Source organism: Dreissena polymorpha, chromosome 15 (assembly GCF_020536995.1).
Source record: "Dreissena polymorpha isolate Duluth1 chromosome 15, UMN_Dpol_1.0, whole genome shotgun sequence".
Classification (NCBI taxonomy): domain Eukaryota; kingdom Metazoa; phylum Mollusca; class Bivalvia; order Myida; family Dreissenidae; genus Dreissena; species Dreissena polymorpha.
In genome coordinates, this window is record NC_068369.1 from 3,696,688 (window position 1) to 3,717,710 (window position 21,023).

The 21,023-nt window shown below is 34.1% G+C and overlaps 1 protein-coding gene across 35 annotated transcripts in view; it reads left to right on the forward strand.

The window, feature by feature from the left end:
- Positions 1-341: 341 nt before the first annotated feature.
- Positions 342-21,023, forward strand: part of LOC127860029 (uncharacterized) — a 326,167-nt gene continuing 305,485 nt past the window's right edge. For 32 of the 35 annotated variants that reach the window (XR_008039573.1, XR_008039574.1, XM_052397751.1 and 29 more), the window contains exons 1-2: positions 342-403; positions 1,903-1,950. Coding sequence is in view for 33 of the 35 variants with exons in the window: in XM_052397751.1 (XP_052253711.1) it covers positions 386-403; positions 1,903-1,950 (66 nt within the window). In the remaining 2 variants the exon portion in view is untranslated. Of the gene's footprint in view, positions 404-1,844; positions 1,951-21,023 lie in introns of all 35 variants that reach the window. The other 3 variants (XM_052397748.1, XM_052397749.1, XM_052397750.1) reach the window with 3 other exon arrangements.

A 21,023-nucleotide genomic window follows, 5' to 3' on the forward strand; every position in this document is an offset into this window, starting at 1 on the left:
TAAAATATCACTGTTTTATTTATAAATATTATCTCAAACCCTAATGGTGGTGGAAAACCCCTTGTCACTTGGCTGGGGTAGCTCATAATACTATCAATGACAAGTATGAATCATTATATTTCAAACAAATGTAAGGCTTTAAAATGTGCTTGAAAGTTTAAAATAAAAAACTAAGCATGTTATCATACCAATGAAATACACAAAACATAAAAAAATCCAACAGCTTCTTTTGTCATCAAGTTTTTTGTCATTACCGAAACGAATGTGTGATGACAACAATAATTAAAATAGTAAGTATAGTTGTAACCCCGCGAAAATGACGTCACTCAAGAATTCATTGGCGCGAACATTTTGAAAGCGGTATCTGTACAGGACGCTGTGGAAGATGGCGGGTCTATCGATGGTAAGTTGCACATTTTCATGCGTATGCTTTTTACACGTCATTACCGAACGACCACTCATGTCCCTTTAAATTCATATTTGGCCGTTTTATATGTATATTACTATCAACGACAGTTACCTCTTTACTATCAATGTTTGATAATAGCGTGATTATAATCCCAGACGCTTATAGAAATGTTTTTTTTTCGAAAAATGTCATTTCCGAAACGGCCATTACCGAAACGAATAAAATGTTGCGGTAATGACAAGAACGTTTCGGAGATGACATAGATCTAAAACATGCAACCTGAAAATAGTTTTTATTAGTATACTAAGAGTACTTCAATTGCTTATTCTAATGCATTATTAATTTAATGTTACTAAAATCGTAATTTGAAAGTTTCAAAGATAGATAGATTCGCGCATTTTTTGTGCATAATCCTTTAAAAAGAATAAAACAAATTAAGGCGTTCCGTGACAAAACCTGCATTAATGACAACAAAATCATGTTTTAAGTGTTTTTCAGTTTCATATTGTACGTTCATCCACAGAACAGAAATAACACTAAAAAACATTCCGAAAATCACAAATATAATTTAACCTCCGCGTAAATGCACTGCATGAACTCGCATGTGACGACGTCATAAGAAGTGTGATTTTCCCAACGTCATCACTGATGTAACAAATGCAGGTTTTGTCGTGGAACGGCTCAATTATATGAGTCGTGTTCTGAGAAAACTGGGCTTAATGCATGTGCGTAAAGTGTCGTCCCAGATTAGCCTGTGAAGTCCGCACAGGCTAATCAGGGACGACACTTTCAGGCTTAATTACCTACAATTCAGTTCTAGTGAATATAAAGATATAAGACAATATAGGAAACATGAGACTCCTGAAATATTATCATTAAAAATTGCCCGAGCGCATGCAAAGGTTAAGTGTTCATCATAAATGAAGGAAGTATGCTAGATTGCAAAAGAACGTATAAATAAGTGTAAATTTTAACGATCAATATGACGAACGCATAGTATCATGAAGTCATTCATCTTGTCCTATATCGGTTAAAAATACCTTCATTCTATCAGTTTAAATCAAGCGTTTGTCCGTTGCCCTGACCCTGAATATGCATAGCATGTATATGTAAAATAACATTAATAGAATTTCGTTATTATTCTCGTAAAATAAATTAAACTGTTTCCACTGAAATTAGAAGTTATTTTATGTTATTAGCAGTCTTTCGTACAAAATGTTTTAAATAATATTATGACGTCACTCCACTGTGCCTACAACGTCATCATCATTTTAAGAAACTAGAAAAATGGCGGATTGTAGACATGCATCGTATGAGAATCCATAATTCTTGAATGTCAGAAGATTTTAGATTGATTTGTAAATCCAGATTTTTATTTTATTAATTATTTTTACAAAATCAATTGTACGAGGTAATTGTGAAGAGTTGAATAAAGACGTTTCAGCGTTGATGAGAACACTGGTCATCACCTTTGCAGTGTGTTTAACTTTAAGGCGGGAAAAGTCGTGATGGAACCCAGAAGTGCTTTCTGTCAGGTTATGGTAAGTTTACAGACATTTTTATAGTAGTTTTTAAGGTCACTTTTGACATAGTTGTCTTGTGGTTATTTATGCAGCGGAAATATTGAACGCCAATGGAATTTGACAAACGTTCTTATCTAAATACATTTAGCATATGTATCCGTAGTATCGGTCCTTTAAATAAAAACAACTAAATATTTTAAGTGAAAATAATGTAAAACATACATGTTTAATGTAGGTCAATCTATAGTTAAATGTGTATTCTTGGACATAACAACAATCAAAGCGCTGAAGGCACTGAAGATGTTCACTATTGCATAATTTAACACGCAATTCATTTTTGAAAATCAATCGCAAGTTTGAAATGAACACACGCCATTCAACTTTATAAAGTGTGTGTCATAGCGCACAGGTCGAGTTTTGTGTGCACTTTTTATCATCCTTATTATTTCATAGAAATAACTAAGACAAAATAAAAACAACATGCTTTTTGGAAGTTCTGAAAGCATAGAAAGTATGATGAAAATGGTAATGATAACTTAATATAAAGAAAATTTGCAGTCACCATCATATTAAAGGAATATTTTTTTCTAATATCAAATGACTATCTCACCAAGAATATAAATTCAAAGTGAAAGTTCCGTATACAAAAATTTTGATTTTTGACACCATATACAAATTCAAAATATACAATAATCTTCTTATCTTGTATATGGAGGAATAAAAGTATATAAACATTGCTGTTTATGCTTTACTTGTTACCCGAGCAGTTCACACGGTGTCAACAACGCTAACATAAACATAGGTATAGAGCACTCATGCGCTTTTAGGCCTAGCTGTTTCAGTTTTCATCTTAGTGACTTTTACATAACGCCAACAGACACGCATGAATATTTTCGAATATTTAATAAGCTGATTCGAGATACAACCTATGAATTTTTGCTACATCACTGCCTATGTGCTCAATTCAAAGGATGTAGCACTGTTCAGTGTAAGGAATTCCGGACTATGTATGCTCTAACGACACAAATTGTGGCCCTGTTACAATTACGCGTTACAATCCATCTCGCAGAATTTCACTTTCGCCTCCAAGATGAGAAAACAATCATTAGCAAAATAGTATAGTGTCATGATAAGAGAAAATCGTTTAATTATCATACCACAATGTTTGCCGTACTTGGTCAGCACGTCTGGAAATCATTCCTTAATGTGTGGATAGGCTGCCATTATTAACAAGTTTGCTATTTTCAATTCAATTTTGTATCAAAAAGCATTGTTCTTAAATGTGGCATTTTCAATTCGCAATGAGATTTGTAATGACCCTCGTCATGCGAAAATGGGTCTTATTCCATATGTGCCCATCATATAAATAGCCCACTCAGCTCTCCCTCCTTCTGGTAAGGAGAAACATAACATATTGAGTGATTTTAAAGCGAACAGCATCGCCTATGGCCTGACTGTGCAAAAGCACATGTTGGGTTTAACAAACGCTTGCCGAAACGCATAAGACCCATTTTCGCATGACGGCGCTTTTGACGTGTGATTTAAATGTGTCGAAAGAAAACTGCGTTTAAATCAAATATAAACATACGATATATTTCGATAGTGAAGAAAGATACTCATAACAAGGCATATGAGGACACATATGAAGTGCTCTCCTGTAGTATATTTTTTATTTACTCACACTAATGTGTGGTTTGACAATGCTAACACACATTTCATGCAGTGAATATGCAGCTTACAAGTGAAAAACACAACACAATAGTTTAACTTTTGTTTAATTGTATTTAATTATTTAGAAAAGTAAATTGCTAACTTTATTTTTAAGTCAGCGTATACGCCGACTACATTTTTAAAAGACATTTATTGTTATAAATATATTTAATATAATATATTAAGTTGTTTTCGGTTTTAGCCATTAAAAAGCATTTTCAAGGTTGCCTATAGTATGCCTGTAGTAATTGATGAACTCATATCCAACTGTCTATGTATTGAGAACTGTGAATATAAACAAGCTTAACCTTCTACTAACCTTCTACTATTGCATTCGTATTATTATTATAAATTGTTTGTTAAATTCGGGTTTAGCAATTATGAAACTTTTTTTTTGTCTATTGTATCGCTGAAGTTATTGTTGAACTTATGTTCAACGTTTTATAAATTGAGAATATAAATAAGCGTCAACTTTTTCCCGAATCTCTCAATTTACGACCTGTACTACGTCATTGAGTTATATGCGAGAGCGTAACCTATTGTGTTGTTATAACCTGTAAACTTTCCTTTGTTTATCGACAGGCGCATCTATTAATAGCCTCATATCATGAATGCCAAAGCACCCGCGAAAAAGAACCACGTGACCAAATAGGACGCAAAACGCAAATACCATGCGACTACGACTTTTATTATGTAAGAACGCTCCGCAATTCCTTTGAAGCCGGAGCCTTGTGATTGCTATTACGTAAATAATTGACCTCTTACTGAAGTAAGCAAAGGAAACGCAGCATCTAATTGACCCATTCCTTCTATGTGCGAAGGCAGATTGAATTTTACTAATGTATGGTTCGCCTATTATAACACACATTATAATGCGGTAAATATGCGACGAACAAGTAAAAAACACTATAATTAAACTTTTGTTTTGAATTAAGTTATTTAGAAAACAAAATTCCAAACCTTATTTCAAAACATCAAGACTACATTTTTTAGAGAATATTATTGTTATATTTAAATGTTTTTTAACAGTTTCAGCGATAATGAAACATTTTTTTATGTTGTCTATCGTATCCCTGTAATAATTGTTGAACTTGTGGTCAACGTATTATTCATTGAGACCTGTGAATATAAACAAGCGTAACCTTATACTATTGCGTTATTCTCACATGGACTCCCCTTTGTTTATCGCCAGCCTCAGATTTATGAATGAGCTGAGCGAAAATACTACGTCACGCACACGCAGCAGAAAGTGGACTGTTTTAATCATTCATAAACAATCTCCTCCGCGACACGTACAATACGATCATTGTTTATTGATTCTTTTCTATAAAACACCGTTAAAAAATATTGAATGTAACACGATATTAATATATGTTTCCATTTGTGAATACACATAATTGAAGAACTCAAACCTCTTGCATAAATTATACAACTCTTTTTTGCGCGGATACGCAAGCGGGTATTGGGTTAATCATACCTAGGCCGTATCGACCTGAATTTCACACTAAGCACTTTAGACGGTTGCTAAAGCGACCATTTAAAAACTGCATTAAAATCGGTACTGTTTTGCCAAAATACTGGCGAGACTAAGCCCCATGCACTGTACTCTGTAGTAATCAGAATTATGCCTGTACACAGCTTCTCATAGTATCGACACTTTTTATTCTACAAGAAAGTCACAAGTGCACTTGTTCACTTGTTGCACCAAAAAAAGATTGATTTTCAGCAAAGTTATTTGGTGTAATATAGTGATAAGTGTAATATATCATGGAAAAATGATGACATCACATCATAGCTAGAAATTATGCATTGAATCCCAGTTAAACGGACATTAACACATAGAACAATGTTGGAAAATTAAAACAAAGCAATTGAACTATAAACTTTATTAAAATCAACTTGAACACCAAACTGTACATAAAATAACAACGGGGTCACCTAGAAATATCCGATTTTCATAATATTTGCATAATCATTGACACACTGATATTCCAATGTCAGGTACGTTATATTCATTTTAACACATCAATACATTGAAAAAAACTCGCACAGATTCAATTATTATTTATAATTATATGCGGTAATATGTGCTAAACAGATTCCTGAGTGACTGTCATTTCATTTTTGATAATCATTTGAAATTTTGTCATCATTTTTCTAAATTTACTTAACAAAATCATCAATAGTTTTAAAAAGGGGTGTTTGTTAAATCATGTTGATCATTTAAAGGATTATATAAATGATATTTAAACATCGTTGGTTTAAAAATCAAATTCAAACATACATTTTTACGGAAACATCATTTATATTTTCTAACAAGGAAAAAATAATATCTCGGCCCAAATCAAATATTTTAACAACCTTTGTATTTTTAACGTACCTGACCATCAAACGTACATACGTATAATTAAAAGAATGTTTACAAGCATGCCTAATTCATTTCACATATTTTATACAAAAATGATAAAAATCTAATGGCTGAACTTGAAAAATCGTTAAAAACACGAGAAAAAAAAAGATTTAAAGAAATCTTAACGTACTTGACAAGTCTATTTCGTTCCTATCAACAACATGCAATAGACCAGTTTTACAATACTACCGCTGTTTCTATTTTTATATATCACGTGACGTGTCAAATTTCAGAACAAGGCTGAACCTGTATAGATCGTTGGTGGAGCATATCGATGATTATAAACCAGTTTAATTTTATTAATTTCATTCGGGTTTTTCATGAGCACTGACACTGGTTACAATTTCGACAAACATATGCATACATGGATGTGTTGTTTAGTCAATAAATAGATGAGTGGTTATGAAATAAACATTCTCACATCCAAGTCATATTTCAAAGTCATAGTATATAGTACAACTAGTGTATACGTGTATATACATTTTATTTAATCTTGATTCAAATTCAAGATACCCATTGTCATCAGAGCAAATGTGATCTGAAGAATAAACATTGATAATTGCCATACATGCCCAGTGTGCGAAATTCAGATTTTAAAGTAATAGCCCAGATTCGTATACACATATATAAGAACTAAAATTTCGTACTAGCCCGACTATATAAAAATTTTAATTCCCACTAGCCCGAATGGATTTTCACTGGCCAAAACCCTTCGGGCTAGTGCGAATTTCGAACACTGCATGCCAGACCTGATCACGGCGGGACAGTCCCGCTTTTGGGCCCTTTGTCCCGGCGTCCCGATATGAGACGATTTGTCCCGACATTCGTAAAAAACTATGTAAGGTCTATAGGTTCCCAATAAAATTCGCTATTCAAGCTCTGTTTCTCTAACACTCACCACCGCTAATCCCTTTATTGCCCCCAATTAACAATCCGATTCTACTTCTCGTGTGTACCAGTGTTGTTTATGACACCTTGTCAGCGATTTATCGGCTAATTATTGATTTTATAAGACATTCACACCATGGGGTTTTTATGATAGGAGTCGCTAATTGCTATCCAAAGATGTATCGTACAGTAATTAACGCCGCCTGTGTTTGTATTTCATGGTCCAATCAAGTACAACAATAATATTATCCTGTGTATTATACAACCCAAAGTTATAAAACCTGTCAAAACACCGATTTTGTACATCAAACAAATTGAATGCTGACCAATACACATTGATGTTTCTCACAAATTACCATTCGTTTTCGACGGATTTTCAGAAAGTAGTTTGTACATATTGCATCAATCTAAATTTAGAGTTAATTTACGATTGGTTGAATAAGAATAGTGCTCGATGCGCTCACATCGTGTCACACGATTTACATAGGTTCAAGGGGATATCCCTGCACCAATTGGATGTCAAATCGAGGCAAATGGGGACACCCCACATTTCAGTTCATGGAGTGTGTTTACTTTTGGAAAATGGAGAACGTATGCGTTCACGAAAATCTGAACACACATTTATCATCAATATTGGGCAGAAATTAAGAGTTTTTGTAAGTAATATACCAGGGTTCGCCAAAACTTGAAAAATCTGTCAGTCATTCGGACTGACAGACTTGAAATTTTTGTCAGTCCGAATCAGTTTCTGTCAGTCCCACTGCCCGACTTAACTATAGCAGCAAAACACAACAAAAGAGAGTACCTTTTAGATGTTTATTGGTTTTGATCACATTAAAATACAATAAAAAACATGTCTAAAGTCGATATAATTAAACAATTATTATATTAATAATAAACCACATATAAACCAAAGGTATTCTTTTTAGACTTCTTTTTGTCAAACTGTTTTTTAGCCTGCACAGCTCTGCAAATCCGTGTTCTTGAGAAGTTAGGGTGACATCCAATCAAGTTTGACTTAATTGCACACACCCATTCACACTACTTTGGATGACTTCAATTTCAGTTTATTAGCCAGTTTCACAAGTTCTAAAACAACACCTATTGTTAAAATATTTTCTCTTAGCCGAGGTTGATATCCAGGTTCAATTAAATGAATGTCTTTCACACCTATTTCTTGATAGAAAGGCCCATTACCACCATCCATTCTTGTTATCTGAAATAACACAAAACATATTGCTACAAACTATCAACAACAAATCAAAACATAAATATCCCTATGTCCGAATTATAAAATATCCGAAATATAGTACATCGGGTGAAAAATCTAATTTTGATTTCAGAAATTGTTGGTGTGTAAATTAAAATATATCCTTCCCATAAGAATATAATAATGAAACTATTTAACAGAAATGCTCACAAATGCCTGTTGAAACAAGTTTTCATGCGGTTTTTGTTGTGGAATAATTAAATGGAACAAACAAAATGGCGGACGCACTCGGTTGCTTTTTTTAACAAAGACCGTTGATTTTGAACTCGCATGTGATAGTCAATTCTAATCCAACTTTAAACATCAAAACATCAAAATGAAGGTAAGAAAAAAGGATTTTGACAGAAGTTGAACAAAAAGCATTTACCTTCTATTTATCCAAAAGCATATTTTACACTTTGAGTGATCTTTTTGAAACCATTTTTCATCCGATTGTGTCGGTCAGTCGGACCGATTATCTTAAATCACTTGTCGGTCCTGAGAAATATTTGCCGGTCAGGACCGGCGGACCGACGGTTTTGGCGAACCCTGATATACTGACTACTGACTAAAGAAAAGGTGAAATGATTGATCGTTTTAGGTGTCCCGCTTTTTGGTCAAATGTCCTGACAATTTTTATGGAAAGTCCCGATTTGGACCTGAAAAATTCTGGCATGTATGTAATTGCACATAACAAAGGTATACAAAAGTCGTATAAACCAGGGTTTTCATTAGGATTCTTTGTAGCAGGCTTTTGAGTTATTTGAGGAGGCCAATTTTTTTTAATAAAGGTGCCAAATCGTGGCTTTTGAGCGATTTTGGGCACATATTTTACATGATTTTCCTCATTTAAAATAGAGGATGTTAATGTGAATTGTAAAGTCCTCAGGTAACTTCAACTCTCAGGGGTGTCAATTGTCCCAAATTTGAAATCCTGAAAATAAAATCTGGGTGCCGAAAGGGCCACGGTGGGTTCAGGGCACACCCTGGACAGGGGTGCAGGGGGCCAGAGACCCCCGGAAGCACCTGCAATTTAACTTATTTGAAACAAAGAAATCGCTTCTCCTGAGCTTTAAGACACCTGTATTTTTAAGAGATTCAAAACAGAAAAAATACTTTGGCTAGCAAATATCAAAATCTATTTCTTTAAATTTTCATGTAGATGCATGGGTCTGAGGTGGAATGTCCCCGTCAGGGGCGAAGGGCCCGGGCCCTAGCTTAATGTATAATTTCTGTGCAGTACATAACATGTATTCTTTACAGTATTAATGAAAATCTGAATTAAACAAACACTGAAAATTTTAACATTTTAATAAGTTGTAACTTCCAATAATGACTATGACATTTCAAAATATATAACTAAACCAATTTAAATGACTAGTCCACAAGTAGTTATTGCAAATAAGAAGAAACAGTACACACTGTAAACATCTTTATCACATGTCAAACAATAACATTCAATATAATTAACCTCTACTTAACACGATCCCATTTTACCAAGAGTATGTGAATAGCAATTCAAATACTATTACCAAAGGAGTAAATTACCTTAAGAAAAATAAAGTCTGATAAACATCACAATAATTAAAACAATAATACTGAAGCATTTTATGAGCAAATACCTGAACATTTATAAGTAAAACTGTGTTAAGAGTACACAATGACTGTCTTTTTCTGAAATAATTGATTATTCAGAATATAAAGATTGTGTGCCTGTTGACATGAGAATAATTGTTGTTTTTTTTATTAACTTAGGCAATTATTTGGGAAAAAAATCGGGCATATGTTGCCCCAGCTGATGCAATCTTAGGATTTAAATATTTTGCTGAGGAATCTTCTTTGGGCCATTTTTTTCAAATACAAATTTGGACATAGCTTAACATTGCAGTGCCAATTCAATATATTTAGCATTTAAGCCAACCAAATCCGACCTTAATCAGGAAAAAATCAGGAGAGTTTGGGGCTCGAGAGTTTCATTTATCCTAATGAAAGACTCACCCTCCTGTAAAATGTGGTAACAAATAAATCCACTTACCGCTCGGAGGATCAAAACTCCGCGGAAAAAAACAAACATCAACGAAATCTGTCGAAAATCGAATAAAAAACGAAATGTAAGTGTAGCAGGAAAGTGCATTTATCCGGAGGTGCCGGTAAATGATAAACGTTAAAAAAACTGGAACAAGATAACTTCAACAGCGAACTATCGTTCTTACTCGAAACACAAACGAAAAAGTCGTTTATTTTTCTTTTTTTTTACATGTCCAATTGTTGACTTTGTCACAGTTTGTGACCTTGAATCAAAGTCGTACAGTCTCGTTACCCGCTCCGCGATTGGACAATTATATCGATACGACCAATGAGAAAGCAGTTAACATATATCGGTTAAGGTTGTTTACTTCCGTTTCAGACAGTTAGTATATTAACGAATACTAAATATCTCGTCATCATCGTGAAAATTTGCCGATGTTTTGTTTTAATTTTCTTTCAGAATTTGAGCCGGCCTGAATAACATTTGAGGCGGTCAAATCGGCCGCCGGCCGCCTCCTAATGAAAACCCTGATAATACAAAAGGTTATTAAATAATTTAAATTCTCAAAGTTAGGTTTGTTTGTCTGTACTATTTTTCACGAACGATCAAACGTGTAAAATGTGTGTTGACTCAATCATAAGAAGAAGCAATAGAAAATGCAAAGCACATGATACATGTTGTGTCATTTTTCGTTTAATTTTTATTAATGTGCTTTTACAGTGAAATACAATATTGAAGAATTCTTTTATACAGGAGAAAAAACGAACGTGGAGTAAACTGAACTGTCAATGCATGCACCTTGATTTCTCTTTAAATGTGATTATGAGCGATAAATATATGCCACATCATGTCATAAATCTCTCTTATATAGGTTTTGGGTTTAGCATAAAAGCTAATAAATATTTCAAATGTATATATTAGTATTAATCACTTAATTTTGTATCCGAATATTCTTTCACAGGGAAAATTATTCCTACGCTAATTTTGACATTAGTTCATACGTTGTTTTAACTACCTGGACATTCATTCCCACGCTATTTAGACATCCCGGACAATCGTTCCAACATTATTATGACAGACCGGATATATATCAGGGTTTTTTTACCTTATATAACAGACGCCGAATATCGGCGTCTTCCCCCACCAAACTAGGCTGGTTTTTTCCCCTTTCAGAACCAAAAATTCCCCCTGGAAGTTTTTTTTTTTTTTTTTTTTTTAATAGAAAGATGTGTCACATGATTATAATATCTCAATTCTAATTCAATTTAATCTTGCCAAACGTAATAAACTATGAAAAAACAATGAATAAAGTGCAAACATGTACAAATGTATTGTAATAATGAGAGAGTAAGTAAACAAATCCCCCAAAAAGGGAAACGCAGCGAAAATTCCCACGCGCACAATTTTTCCCCAAAGGGGAAAATCCCACGTAAAATTTCCCCCACATAAGGGCTAAAGGCCCCTTCCCCCACAACCCAAAAAAACCCCTGTATATACTCCTACATAGTTTTAATGACCAGAATTCTGCATTTTGGCAAATTACAGATCTCAGTGTAAGTCGATATATTCGATTATTTTTTAACGTCATTCTCAAGATCACGATAAAATCTTACAACAATATAAAATATACACAATATAAAATATACACAAAATATGAGAACATTATTTTTAACTATTTCAATAACAACATATTAAAATACCAGATAAAATGGTCAGAGTGCCATATTATTTTGTTAAAATTTGATAATAATGACCGGGATAGCAATTATTCAGGAACGAATCTCCGGGCTGTCCAAATAATGAAGGAACAAATGTCCAGGCTGTCAAAATTATGTAGGAACCATGATGTGCATTGTCAAAATAAGGAAGGCACAAATGTTCAGGTTGTCAAAAACATAGGGACGAATGTCCGCCTGAGTGAAAAATAGGCTAGGACGAATGTCCAGCATTCACTTTATTATTATGATTAAAACTGGCTAATATCTTTACAGTATTTAGTTTGAGTATTTGGCGTTACATTAGTCTTAGAAATGACTACGTTATACTTCTACCATGATAAGACATTGGGGTACCATACATGGTGTTCAATGACCAGGCATCTATATATATACCACGGGGAGTTTATGACACCATGCTGTTATTTAGTATTTGTTGGCACAGTATCTGATCAGAACGAGATAATTGGTTTATCCGGAGCACGGGGGCTACTTAACCACAGATGTATCAATAAACAAGATAGATCTTTTTTTCAAACAGCGCGATAAAAAAGCTCTCACAAAGCGTGTCAAATGACTGTGAAAAAAATTGAGAAAAACAAGTACTTTATTAAATTATTCAAGACGATTTGTTTAATGTTTTGACACTTAAAATGTGAATTACATATTTATAACTTATTCTGACAAAGTCATTCTAAGTCGTTTCATCGCTGAATGTTTAAAATAACAAACATTATGATTAAAACGTTCACATTTTATAAACACAGCCATTTATGAGTTCTTCAGTATAGTTTATATACGTACTTCTTAGAAATATATCAAGTCCACGTACTTGACACTTTTTGTCAAAACAATCAATTATCCCAAAACAAACTACATAAACTGGTGTCAAAAAACGTGCAATCGGCATAAATAAGTTTAAACTGCCTTTTGCTTTTGCTAGGAGCAATTGGCTATTGAAAGTGGTGTCAAACAAAACATGTAATTGGCATCTTCAAGTATAAACTGCCTTTTGCTTTTGCTGCAAGCAGTTGGCTCTTGGATTTCACGTACAAACTGTTCGAATTCAACGTCTTGTACGTCATCTTTTAACAGCCACTTAAACAGTTTCAAATCTCCTTTCCCTTGAGTTTCCTCCATGAATAAAACTGTCGCCTTCTGTTTATCATCATCAACCTTGAGAAGTTTCCCTAGATAAATAATATCATCCCAATTCAGGGCTCAACATTAACCTAAAAACCAACTTGCCCTGCCGGGCAAGTACATGTTCTTAGAAAATCAACTTGCCCTGAACATTAACTTGTATCCTCATATTTTTGACGATGCTGCAAAGCATCGTCTAAGTTATCATATCATGAAAAAATTCTTCACAATGGCAACCTATGTAAAAGACCGAGCCAGTCTGATTGAGATAGCTCGATTATTCTAATCGGCATACCTCGCTGATTATCATTGATAAGGGTATAGGAAGCTCAGCTATAAAAAGGACAGCATATTCTGGGAAAAGATTTAATAATAGTTTGAAATCGTTAATTTTAAATCAGTTATATTCAATCCATTATATGTTTATAGATCAATGAAACAAATATGCATTTTCTGTATTGTATTTGACATTTGTCGTGATTCAGTAAATAAATTGCGAATTAAAATGTGTATAATTAACCAGTGTCCGACAAATTTCTTATTTTTCAGGTAGCCCACTTGGCTACCAATAAAAATATTTGGTAGCCCATAAAATTTTCCTACAAAATGATAAGAGGCAGGTTTTCATCTTTATTTTATTTCTTCATTTACATATACAGTACATAATATGTATACATACATATACATAAAACAGCAAGTAGTCTGATGTACACAGTCAATATCGTAAATTTATGTTACAGTACAGGCACTGTGCACTTAAATGTAAATGTACCAAAGAAAATCAAATACTACATGTAGATATTACACGTATGTGCACATGTATGTGTACTTAAATTCGGACAGCACGTTAAGTCGTAAACGTAAATAAAGCGTTTAGATGATCAATACGATTGACTCGTATGGTGTTAATCAATGCAATTGCCCTTTTTAACAACAAATACCGAGTTTCAAGAAATCAAGAGTATTAAATCATTTATTTACTTGTGTCCGACTTTAAGTACTGTCCGAATTTACGTATTGCATCTAGTGCTGCAACAATACGCCAAAAACCGTATTGCAATATATTGTCAGTTCAAAAACCCGTATTGCAATATATCGCAATATATTGCTAACTTGTACCAAAATTATAACTTGCCATTTACCCGATAATCCTGTATATTCCAGTTTTAAAGCAAATTCTGGTATATAATTACTATAAATGTGCTCAAGAATAACAAGAAACACAAACATTCGCAAATTTTCTTAAGTATCAAATACATTTATTATTAAGTTACTATTTAAAGATGTGATGAAATAACGACCAACCGGGGCGTTTTTTTCCACTGAACACTCGTAATTCACCTGATGTGATGTTCCCGTTTTTATACAACACAAAATACACCCATACTTTCCATGCCAAGTTCTACATGTCTGTATAATTTTCGCACGCTTTTTATTGAGACAAAGGATAAAACACTTTTTATTTGACGCTATAATTTTTTATTGTCGCATTAGCATTAAAATTTGGAAGCGTAATTCCGAAATTCGGAATACAAATTTAATAATGCTCAATTCAGAATCGAACAAAACATTTACAGCTGTGCGCAATTAATTCAACGATAATCTGTTCAAAAGCATCGAACAAATGCTCCGATGTAACAATGCTACTCAGTATAATACACTTTCAGAATGCTATTTTTATGGAAATTTTTTTTTACACTGCTTTGTTTTGTTTACCTTGTTATCATTATTTCGAATGGCTTTTCTGGGCGAAATGTGAATGAATTTTTGTAAAATGTTCGTACCGGTATGATGAAAATTGTATCGCAATACAATATGCGGATTGCGTATTGCGATATAGACCGATAAACCGGTATATTGTTGCAGCACTAATTGCATCCGTATGTTACGACACTTGTGTGCTGTCAGTATACAATACAATAATTGTTTCAATAATGAAGGAAGTGATACAGCGTAATGGTAACGATACAGCGTGTTTACATGATATTTTATTAAGAGAAAATGTCAATGCCAAATAATTCGCGAGATACCCCGGTACTTTAGTTGAAATTCACAACGAAACTTTTAATGGAAATTAAATGATCTCAATGTTGTACCCGCTACGAAATTTTTATTTACAAATAAATACACCCACGCCAATTTTCGCGCGCTTTTTATCAGAACAAAGAAATTCATTTCTTAAATGTAGAATTTTGTAACCTAAAATAGCTGTACACAACGCGTGCAAACCGTGGCAGGTTATTTACGCATGTTCCAATACAACGGTCTTGATTGGGAGCTTATTTCATCATATCTTTAAATAGAACCATATGCCGAAATTCATTTGACACTTTAGAAAATTTCAAACATTTGTGTTTATGACTCTTAATGTCTATAATACCCACCCATAATTTGGTTTTAAAAATGTAAATCGGGCATATATGGGATTATTGACTAACAGTCATTATTACTTATTAATTGACAATGCAAACTAATTAGCAGGTGTTAACCGCGTTCCCAAATTTGTCATTAATATTCATTTTCGGTTTCGTTACCGTTCAGGGACCTCAATCTGTCAAATCCACGGCCGAAATTCGGCCGCATTCCCCCCTGAAAAGTATACTTTTTTTCCCCTTTTTGGGGGAAAAAATCCCCCTAAAAAAAAAAAAAAAATTTTTTTTTTTTTTTTTTTTTTTATAGATGTCTCATGATTATTATATATCTCAATTCTATTTAAATTTAATCTTGTCAAACATACTAAATTATTAAATAAGCAATGAATATAGTGCAAACATGTACAAATGTATTAATTAGATAGTAAGTAAAAATCCCCCAAAAAGGGAAAACGCCGCGAAAAATTCCCCCTGCTATGGGTAGCGACCCGCTTCCCCTAAAATGGATTGAGGGCCCTGCCGTTTTGAAGAATCCGCTATTGTTTTGATTTATTTATTGTTTGGCGTCCTTGGATATTTAACGACATTAAAAACGTTGTTGCTATTACTCATTGTTGTGGTTAACAAAGAATTCCAAACTGCGAAATGATGTTGCATCATGTGCGCCAACTATCCAACCAGCTCTCATTATATTATTAGCAGACGACAAATTTTGATTCTGATTGGATGATAAAAATACACTGTTACTGTTTAAGACATTACCGCAAATGATCGGTGACTGATTAGATAATTGATTGCACTTTGTTATCGGATTATAAGCAATACACAGTGTACAAACACATGGGCATCGTGTTTATTCTTCGTATGTCTGTCAATAAACCGGGCTACCGCTCTTATAGATTTATAGTAGCCCGGCGGGCGTCAGCTGGAAAATTTCAGTAGCCCGATGAAAATTTTTGGTAGCCCCCGGGCTCCGGGCAATGGATTTGTCGGACACTGAATTAACTTTCAACACGATCATGAGTGTAAAGAAAACGAATTATTTCGAACCTGCCATTTGTAAACGTTGTAGCGACTATGCTATATAAACAGCATAATAGCCGTATCATATCTGTGATACTCGCTCTTTTGCGTGCTTTCTCATTTTGCATATTTTATAAACTTTTCAAACATAAATTACAGAGCCACATCAGTGCACATACTATGTTTGACAATTCATTCGTTTGTTGGATATTGTGTGCTGTTTTAAACACATATTAGGTCATATCGCGGAGATTTAGTTGACCTTACCATGTTTTCATTCGGGAACTCACGTATTCAAGTGCTCTTACGACTATGTGCTCATACCCACTTTCGATCGGGAATCATCATGAAATTACTGCCGTACTTAACGAACAAACATGCCTAAGCTAATTGAATTCGAGAAAAAGAACAATAATGAAAGAGAAAAAGTATGTGTTCATGCACATGGGATTGTGAAATCGCGTCCATACACATAGTATCATTAACTTAGGAAAGGAAACAACTAAATATAAAGTTTGGTATGATATACATGTGAAATTAAAGAGCATGGTGTAATTAAAGAGCATGTCAAGTTTTGAATTTATATGCTGAAACGTCATGTTATAACCCACAAACGGTTTACTGTAACAGACAGTTTTTTAAGATAAGTGGTACAGAAATACACGTCAAATACCTTTTTAAAGATATTTCTTGTTATATTTGATCAAGAATATAACCTGCCTCCCAGTTTCGCTGAAAGGATCAAGTTCCCAACGGGTACTAAATCCCTGTACCCACAATGTTTTTTTCGTACCCTACATTAGTTGTACCAAATTTTCATACCCAATTATTTTTTCGTACCAAAATTTTTGCTGGTAACCAAATTTTTTTTTCATACCAAATTTTTTCATACCCAAATTTGTTTCGTAACCAAATCTTATTACTTACTTAACTTTTTTTTTCATAATTACTGTACCCAAAATTTTCGTACCCATTTTTTTCCTACCCAAAATTTTCGCACCCACATACACAATTGTGGTGATGTAGATAAACTGAAATAGATGCTTTTATATCAATCCTCTTCAAAAGCATCGTCACACCAGTTTCAGCTCTTCTTCTCTATAGTAAGCAACTACCAGGTGCAGTGTAACTCCTGTGCTGTTCCAATAAGTGCTTTGAACTTTGTCGGCGTTGCTGCATGTGAAATTTACTGCAAAATCCATATAGATCAATATTTCATTTCTTGGCAAGTGGGCTTTTAGATTTCTTATGGCAGTATATTGAGTCTTAACCCTAGAAACATGCTGTAAGAAATCTTGGAACTGCAGTTGTGCATGCTTGATATACTCTTCTTTCGTGTACTTGGATTTAACTATTTTCATTTTGTTCTTCCCCTCTACTTCTACGCTTTTCCATTCCTCAAACTCGACTTCTGTGTCATCCTGTATTTTATTTGTTAGCATATCTGTCATGTCCTGTTCAGATACTTTCTTGCTAACCGTTTCTGGGTTTGGTGACAGGGTTTTTTTTTACTAAGAAAGTGACGCCGATATTCGGCGTCTTCCCCTACCAGAATTTTTCCCCTAAAAATACCATTTCCCCTCCAAAAATATAATTTTTCACCAAAATAAAATTTTTTACCCTCAAAGAAATGTTTTTTTTCTTTTGGGAAGTCGACACTTATCCAATTTGTACCATGTACAACGATCTCGCTCTCTCTCTCCCGACGAACACTCAAATCTGGGAATCCCAGTGATTCTATATATAGCTCTTAAATTACGTCATGGAAACCGGGCAACTAATCGTATTAATCATGTGACTATTTTACTGGATTCCGGTCTTGCGCGAGAAGGGTGTTTCTTCAATTAATTACCCGAAACCAGTCGAATTTTCATCCGGGTTATGTGAAAGCCAAGATATAAACGTTAAAACAGAAAAAAGTCTCACAATTGGCGTTCATACACGAACAAAATAAAATGTTCGGACTCGGAAAATATTAATTGCGTTGACGCATTTTTTAAGAATGAATCATCAAAAACCGTTGAAACCCAGCAGGATTCGGAGGTACATGTAAACAACATCGATTAAAACTGTCGGATTGTTGTGAAAGTGAAAGTAGACAATCGGAAGCTGCTGTACCTTTCCCTTCCAATACTATAGCAGATCTAGATCGTCAACCCATTCATCATGAAATTGAAATCACAATATGGACATCGTTCCCCGGCCCCAGTTGAAAACATTTCCCATTATTAGATCTTCCCCTGCAACTTTATTTAGGACAGTGCGACTTTGACTTTAATATCATACTTGTTCAATTGTGTTAAAAAACAAAAAGGTCAGAGACATGCCTCTTTTTCTAAAAAACACCCTGAAGTCTGTAGGTGAGTTATAGACATTGAAATGAACATTTTTTATTTTTTCCCCAAATATGTCTCTTTCGCGCTCGATTTTCCCCTTTTACCCAGCGTCCAGCGTCTTCCTCTTTTTCTAAAAAAAACCCCTGGGTGAAATATCAATTCTTACTGAGCAAATGTTTTTAATTTCATAGCGAAATTTTATTGTTTGCTGCATAGACATATATTTTAGGTTATCAGCTTTTTCAAAAGTATATAGTCGGGACGCAGGCGACAAAAAAACGATTTTGAAACCTTGATATTTGGGTTTTCAGCACAGAACTTGTCTCGCTCCATGAAGTTGACAGGGCCCTCAATCTATTAAATCTGCCGCGGGCGAAATTCGGCGGCAGTCCCCCACCTGAAAAGTATATTTGTTTCCCCTTTTGGGGGGAAAAATTCCCCCTAAAAAAAAAATTTTTTTTTTTTTTGTTAAATAGAAAAGATGTGTATAATGATTATTATATCTCAATTCTATTTCAATTTAATCTTTGCAAACCTACTAAATTATGAAAAATGCAATGAATATAGTGCAAACATGTACAAATGTAATAATGAGAGAGTAAGTAAAAAAATCCCCCCAAAAGGGCAACGCCGCGAAAATTCCCCCTCCTAAGGGCTGCGGACCCCTTCCCCCAAAGTAGTGTGAGGGCGCTGGTTGATCACCCCCCTTTTGATTCTTTCTCTTTCCAGGACCTTTCTTCTCTTTGGAATAGCCGTCAATCCCTTTGCATTGGACTGTCTTAGTACTTTTCTCTAAATCCCTGTTTCTTTACTTAGCGTGGAAATGCATTTGTACTTCTTAAAGATATTGCCGCTCACAATATTTGCAATTGCCCTGCCTGAAAAGACTTTTCAGGCCTGGTTACAAGGCTCAATATAACAGTCTAGTGATGCATTCTACAAAGATTTGCCCTGTGAATGATAACCAAGTTGTTACTGTTGTTCTATCATGGTTGAAGGTACCGTTAGTTCCATGTTCTTTTTACTCTCAACAGCTACAATAATGATCAAATTTATGCTAGATATTTTTTCCTGTAGTGTTTTGTAAGATATCATGGTATTTTGCAACAAAATTTAAGAAGAAAACTTTAACTTTATTACTTAAAGTTAAAAAGTGCAACAAAATTCTCCAGTATTATTAAACATAGATGTGGGCTTATCAGTAGCCTTTTTTATATATCAATACTTATATAATGGGAGTGTGACAGTAAAATTCAAGATGATAGTACTCGTCCAACTGTCAACTTGACAACCAAGGTATAGCCATGAAATTGTAATGATTCATCTATATAGAAGAAAAAGCAATGAAGTAAAACTTTTGTTATTCGAATTTGACAAATTGTATTTAACTTGCATCAAATAATATTGGCTGAAGTATACTGTATCAATGTATGGTGATGTTGTCATACTCGTCAATTTGTGCCTGCATGTTCCAATGAAATTATATTTTATGGAGTTTACAAATTAAACTTCGATGCTTGTTGTTGCAAATATAATTCCCCCAAACAAACTAGACTTACCTTAAGTTGACGTTTGGTTGGAATTCTGTGTAGTCATATGACAACTGGAGGGATCAAATGAGATGTGCACGAGCAGATCGATATATTGTCAGTCTTCAAAACGATTTCAAAAAAGTTATGTCCATATCAAATGAATACAGATGAAAATTTTAAACTCTCACCAAATAAAATAAAGGGTGGTGAGGGAGGGCATTTGATCCCTCCAGTTGTCATATGACTACACAGAATTCCAACCAAACGTCAACTTAAGGTAAGTCTAGTTTGTTGGGGGGAATTCTATTACGTCATACAACTTCCGTGCTCAAATGAGACTTCAACACTGAAGGACATGACTTTTTTGAGCTACGATATAAATATGGGCCAATATTTAAAGAAAACCTTTTAATATTACCTTATAATAATGTGTATCTATTGCAGCACAGCAGATTGAAAATCTTCACAGTTCTCTATTGGCTTCTCATAATACTGGGCAAATGTTCTCTCACTTGACCACCCAGCAACTTCAGGGGTTAACGTAAGAAATTGACACTCACTTGCCCGAGGGGCAAGTTACTTTGAACATCTACTTGCCCTCATTAAAAACTGGTTGCCCTATTTGGAAGTCAATTTTTTATTGTCATTTGATCTTTAAAGCATTGATTCACATGCATTATTATA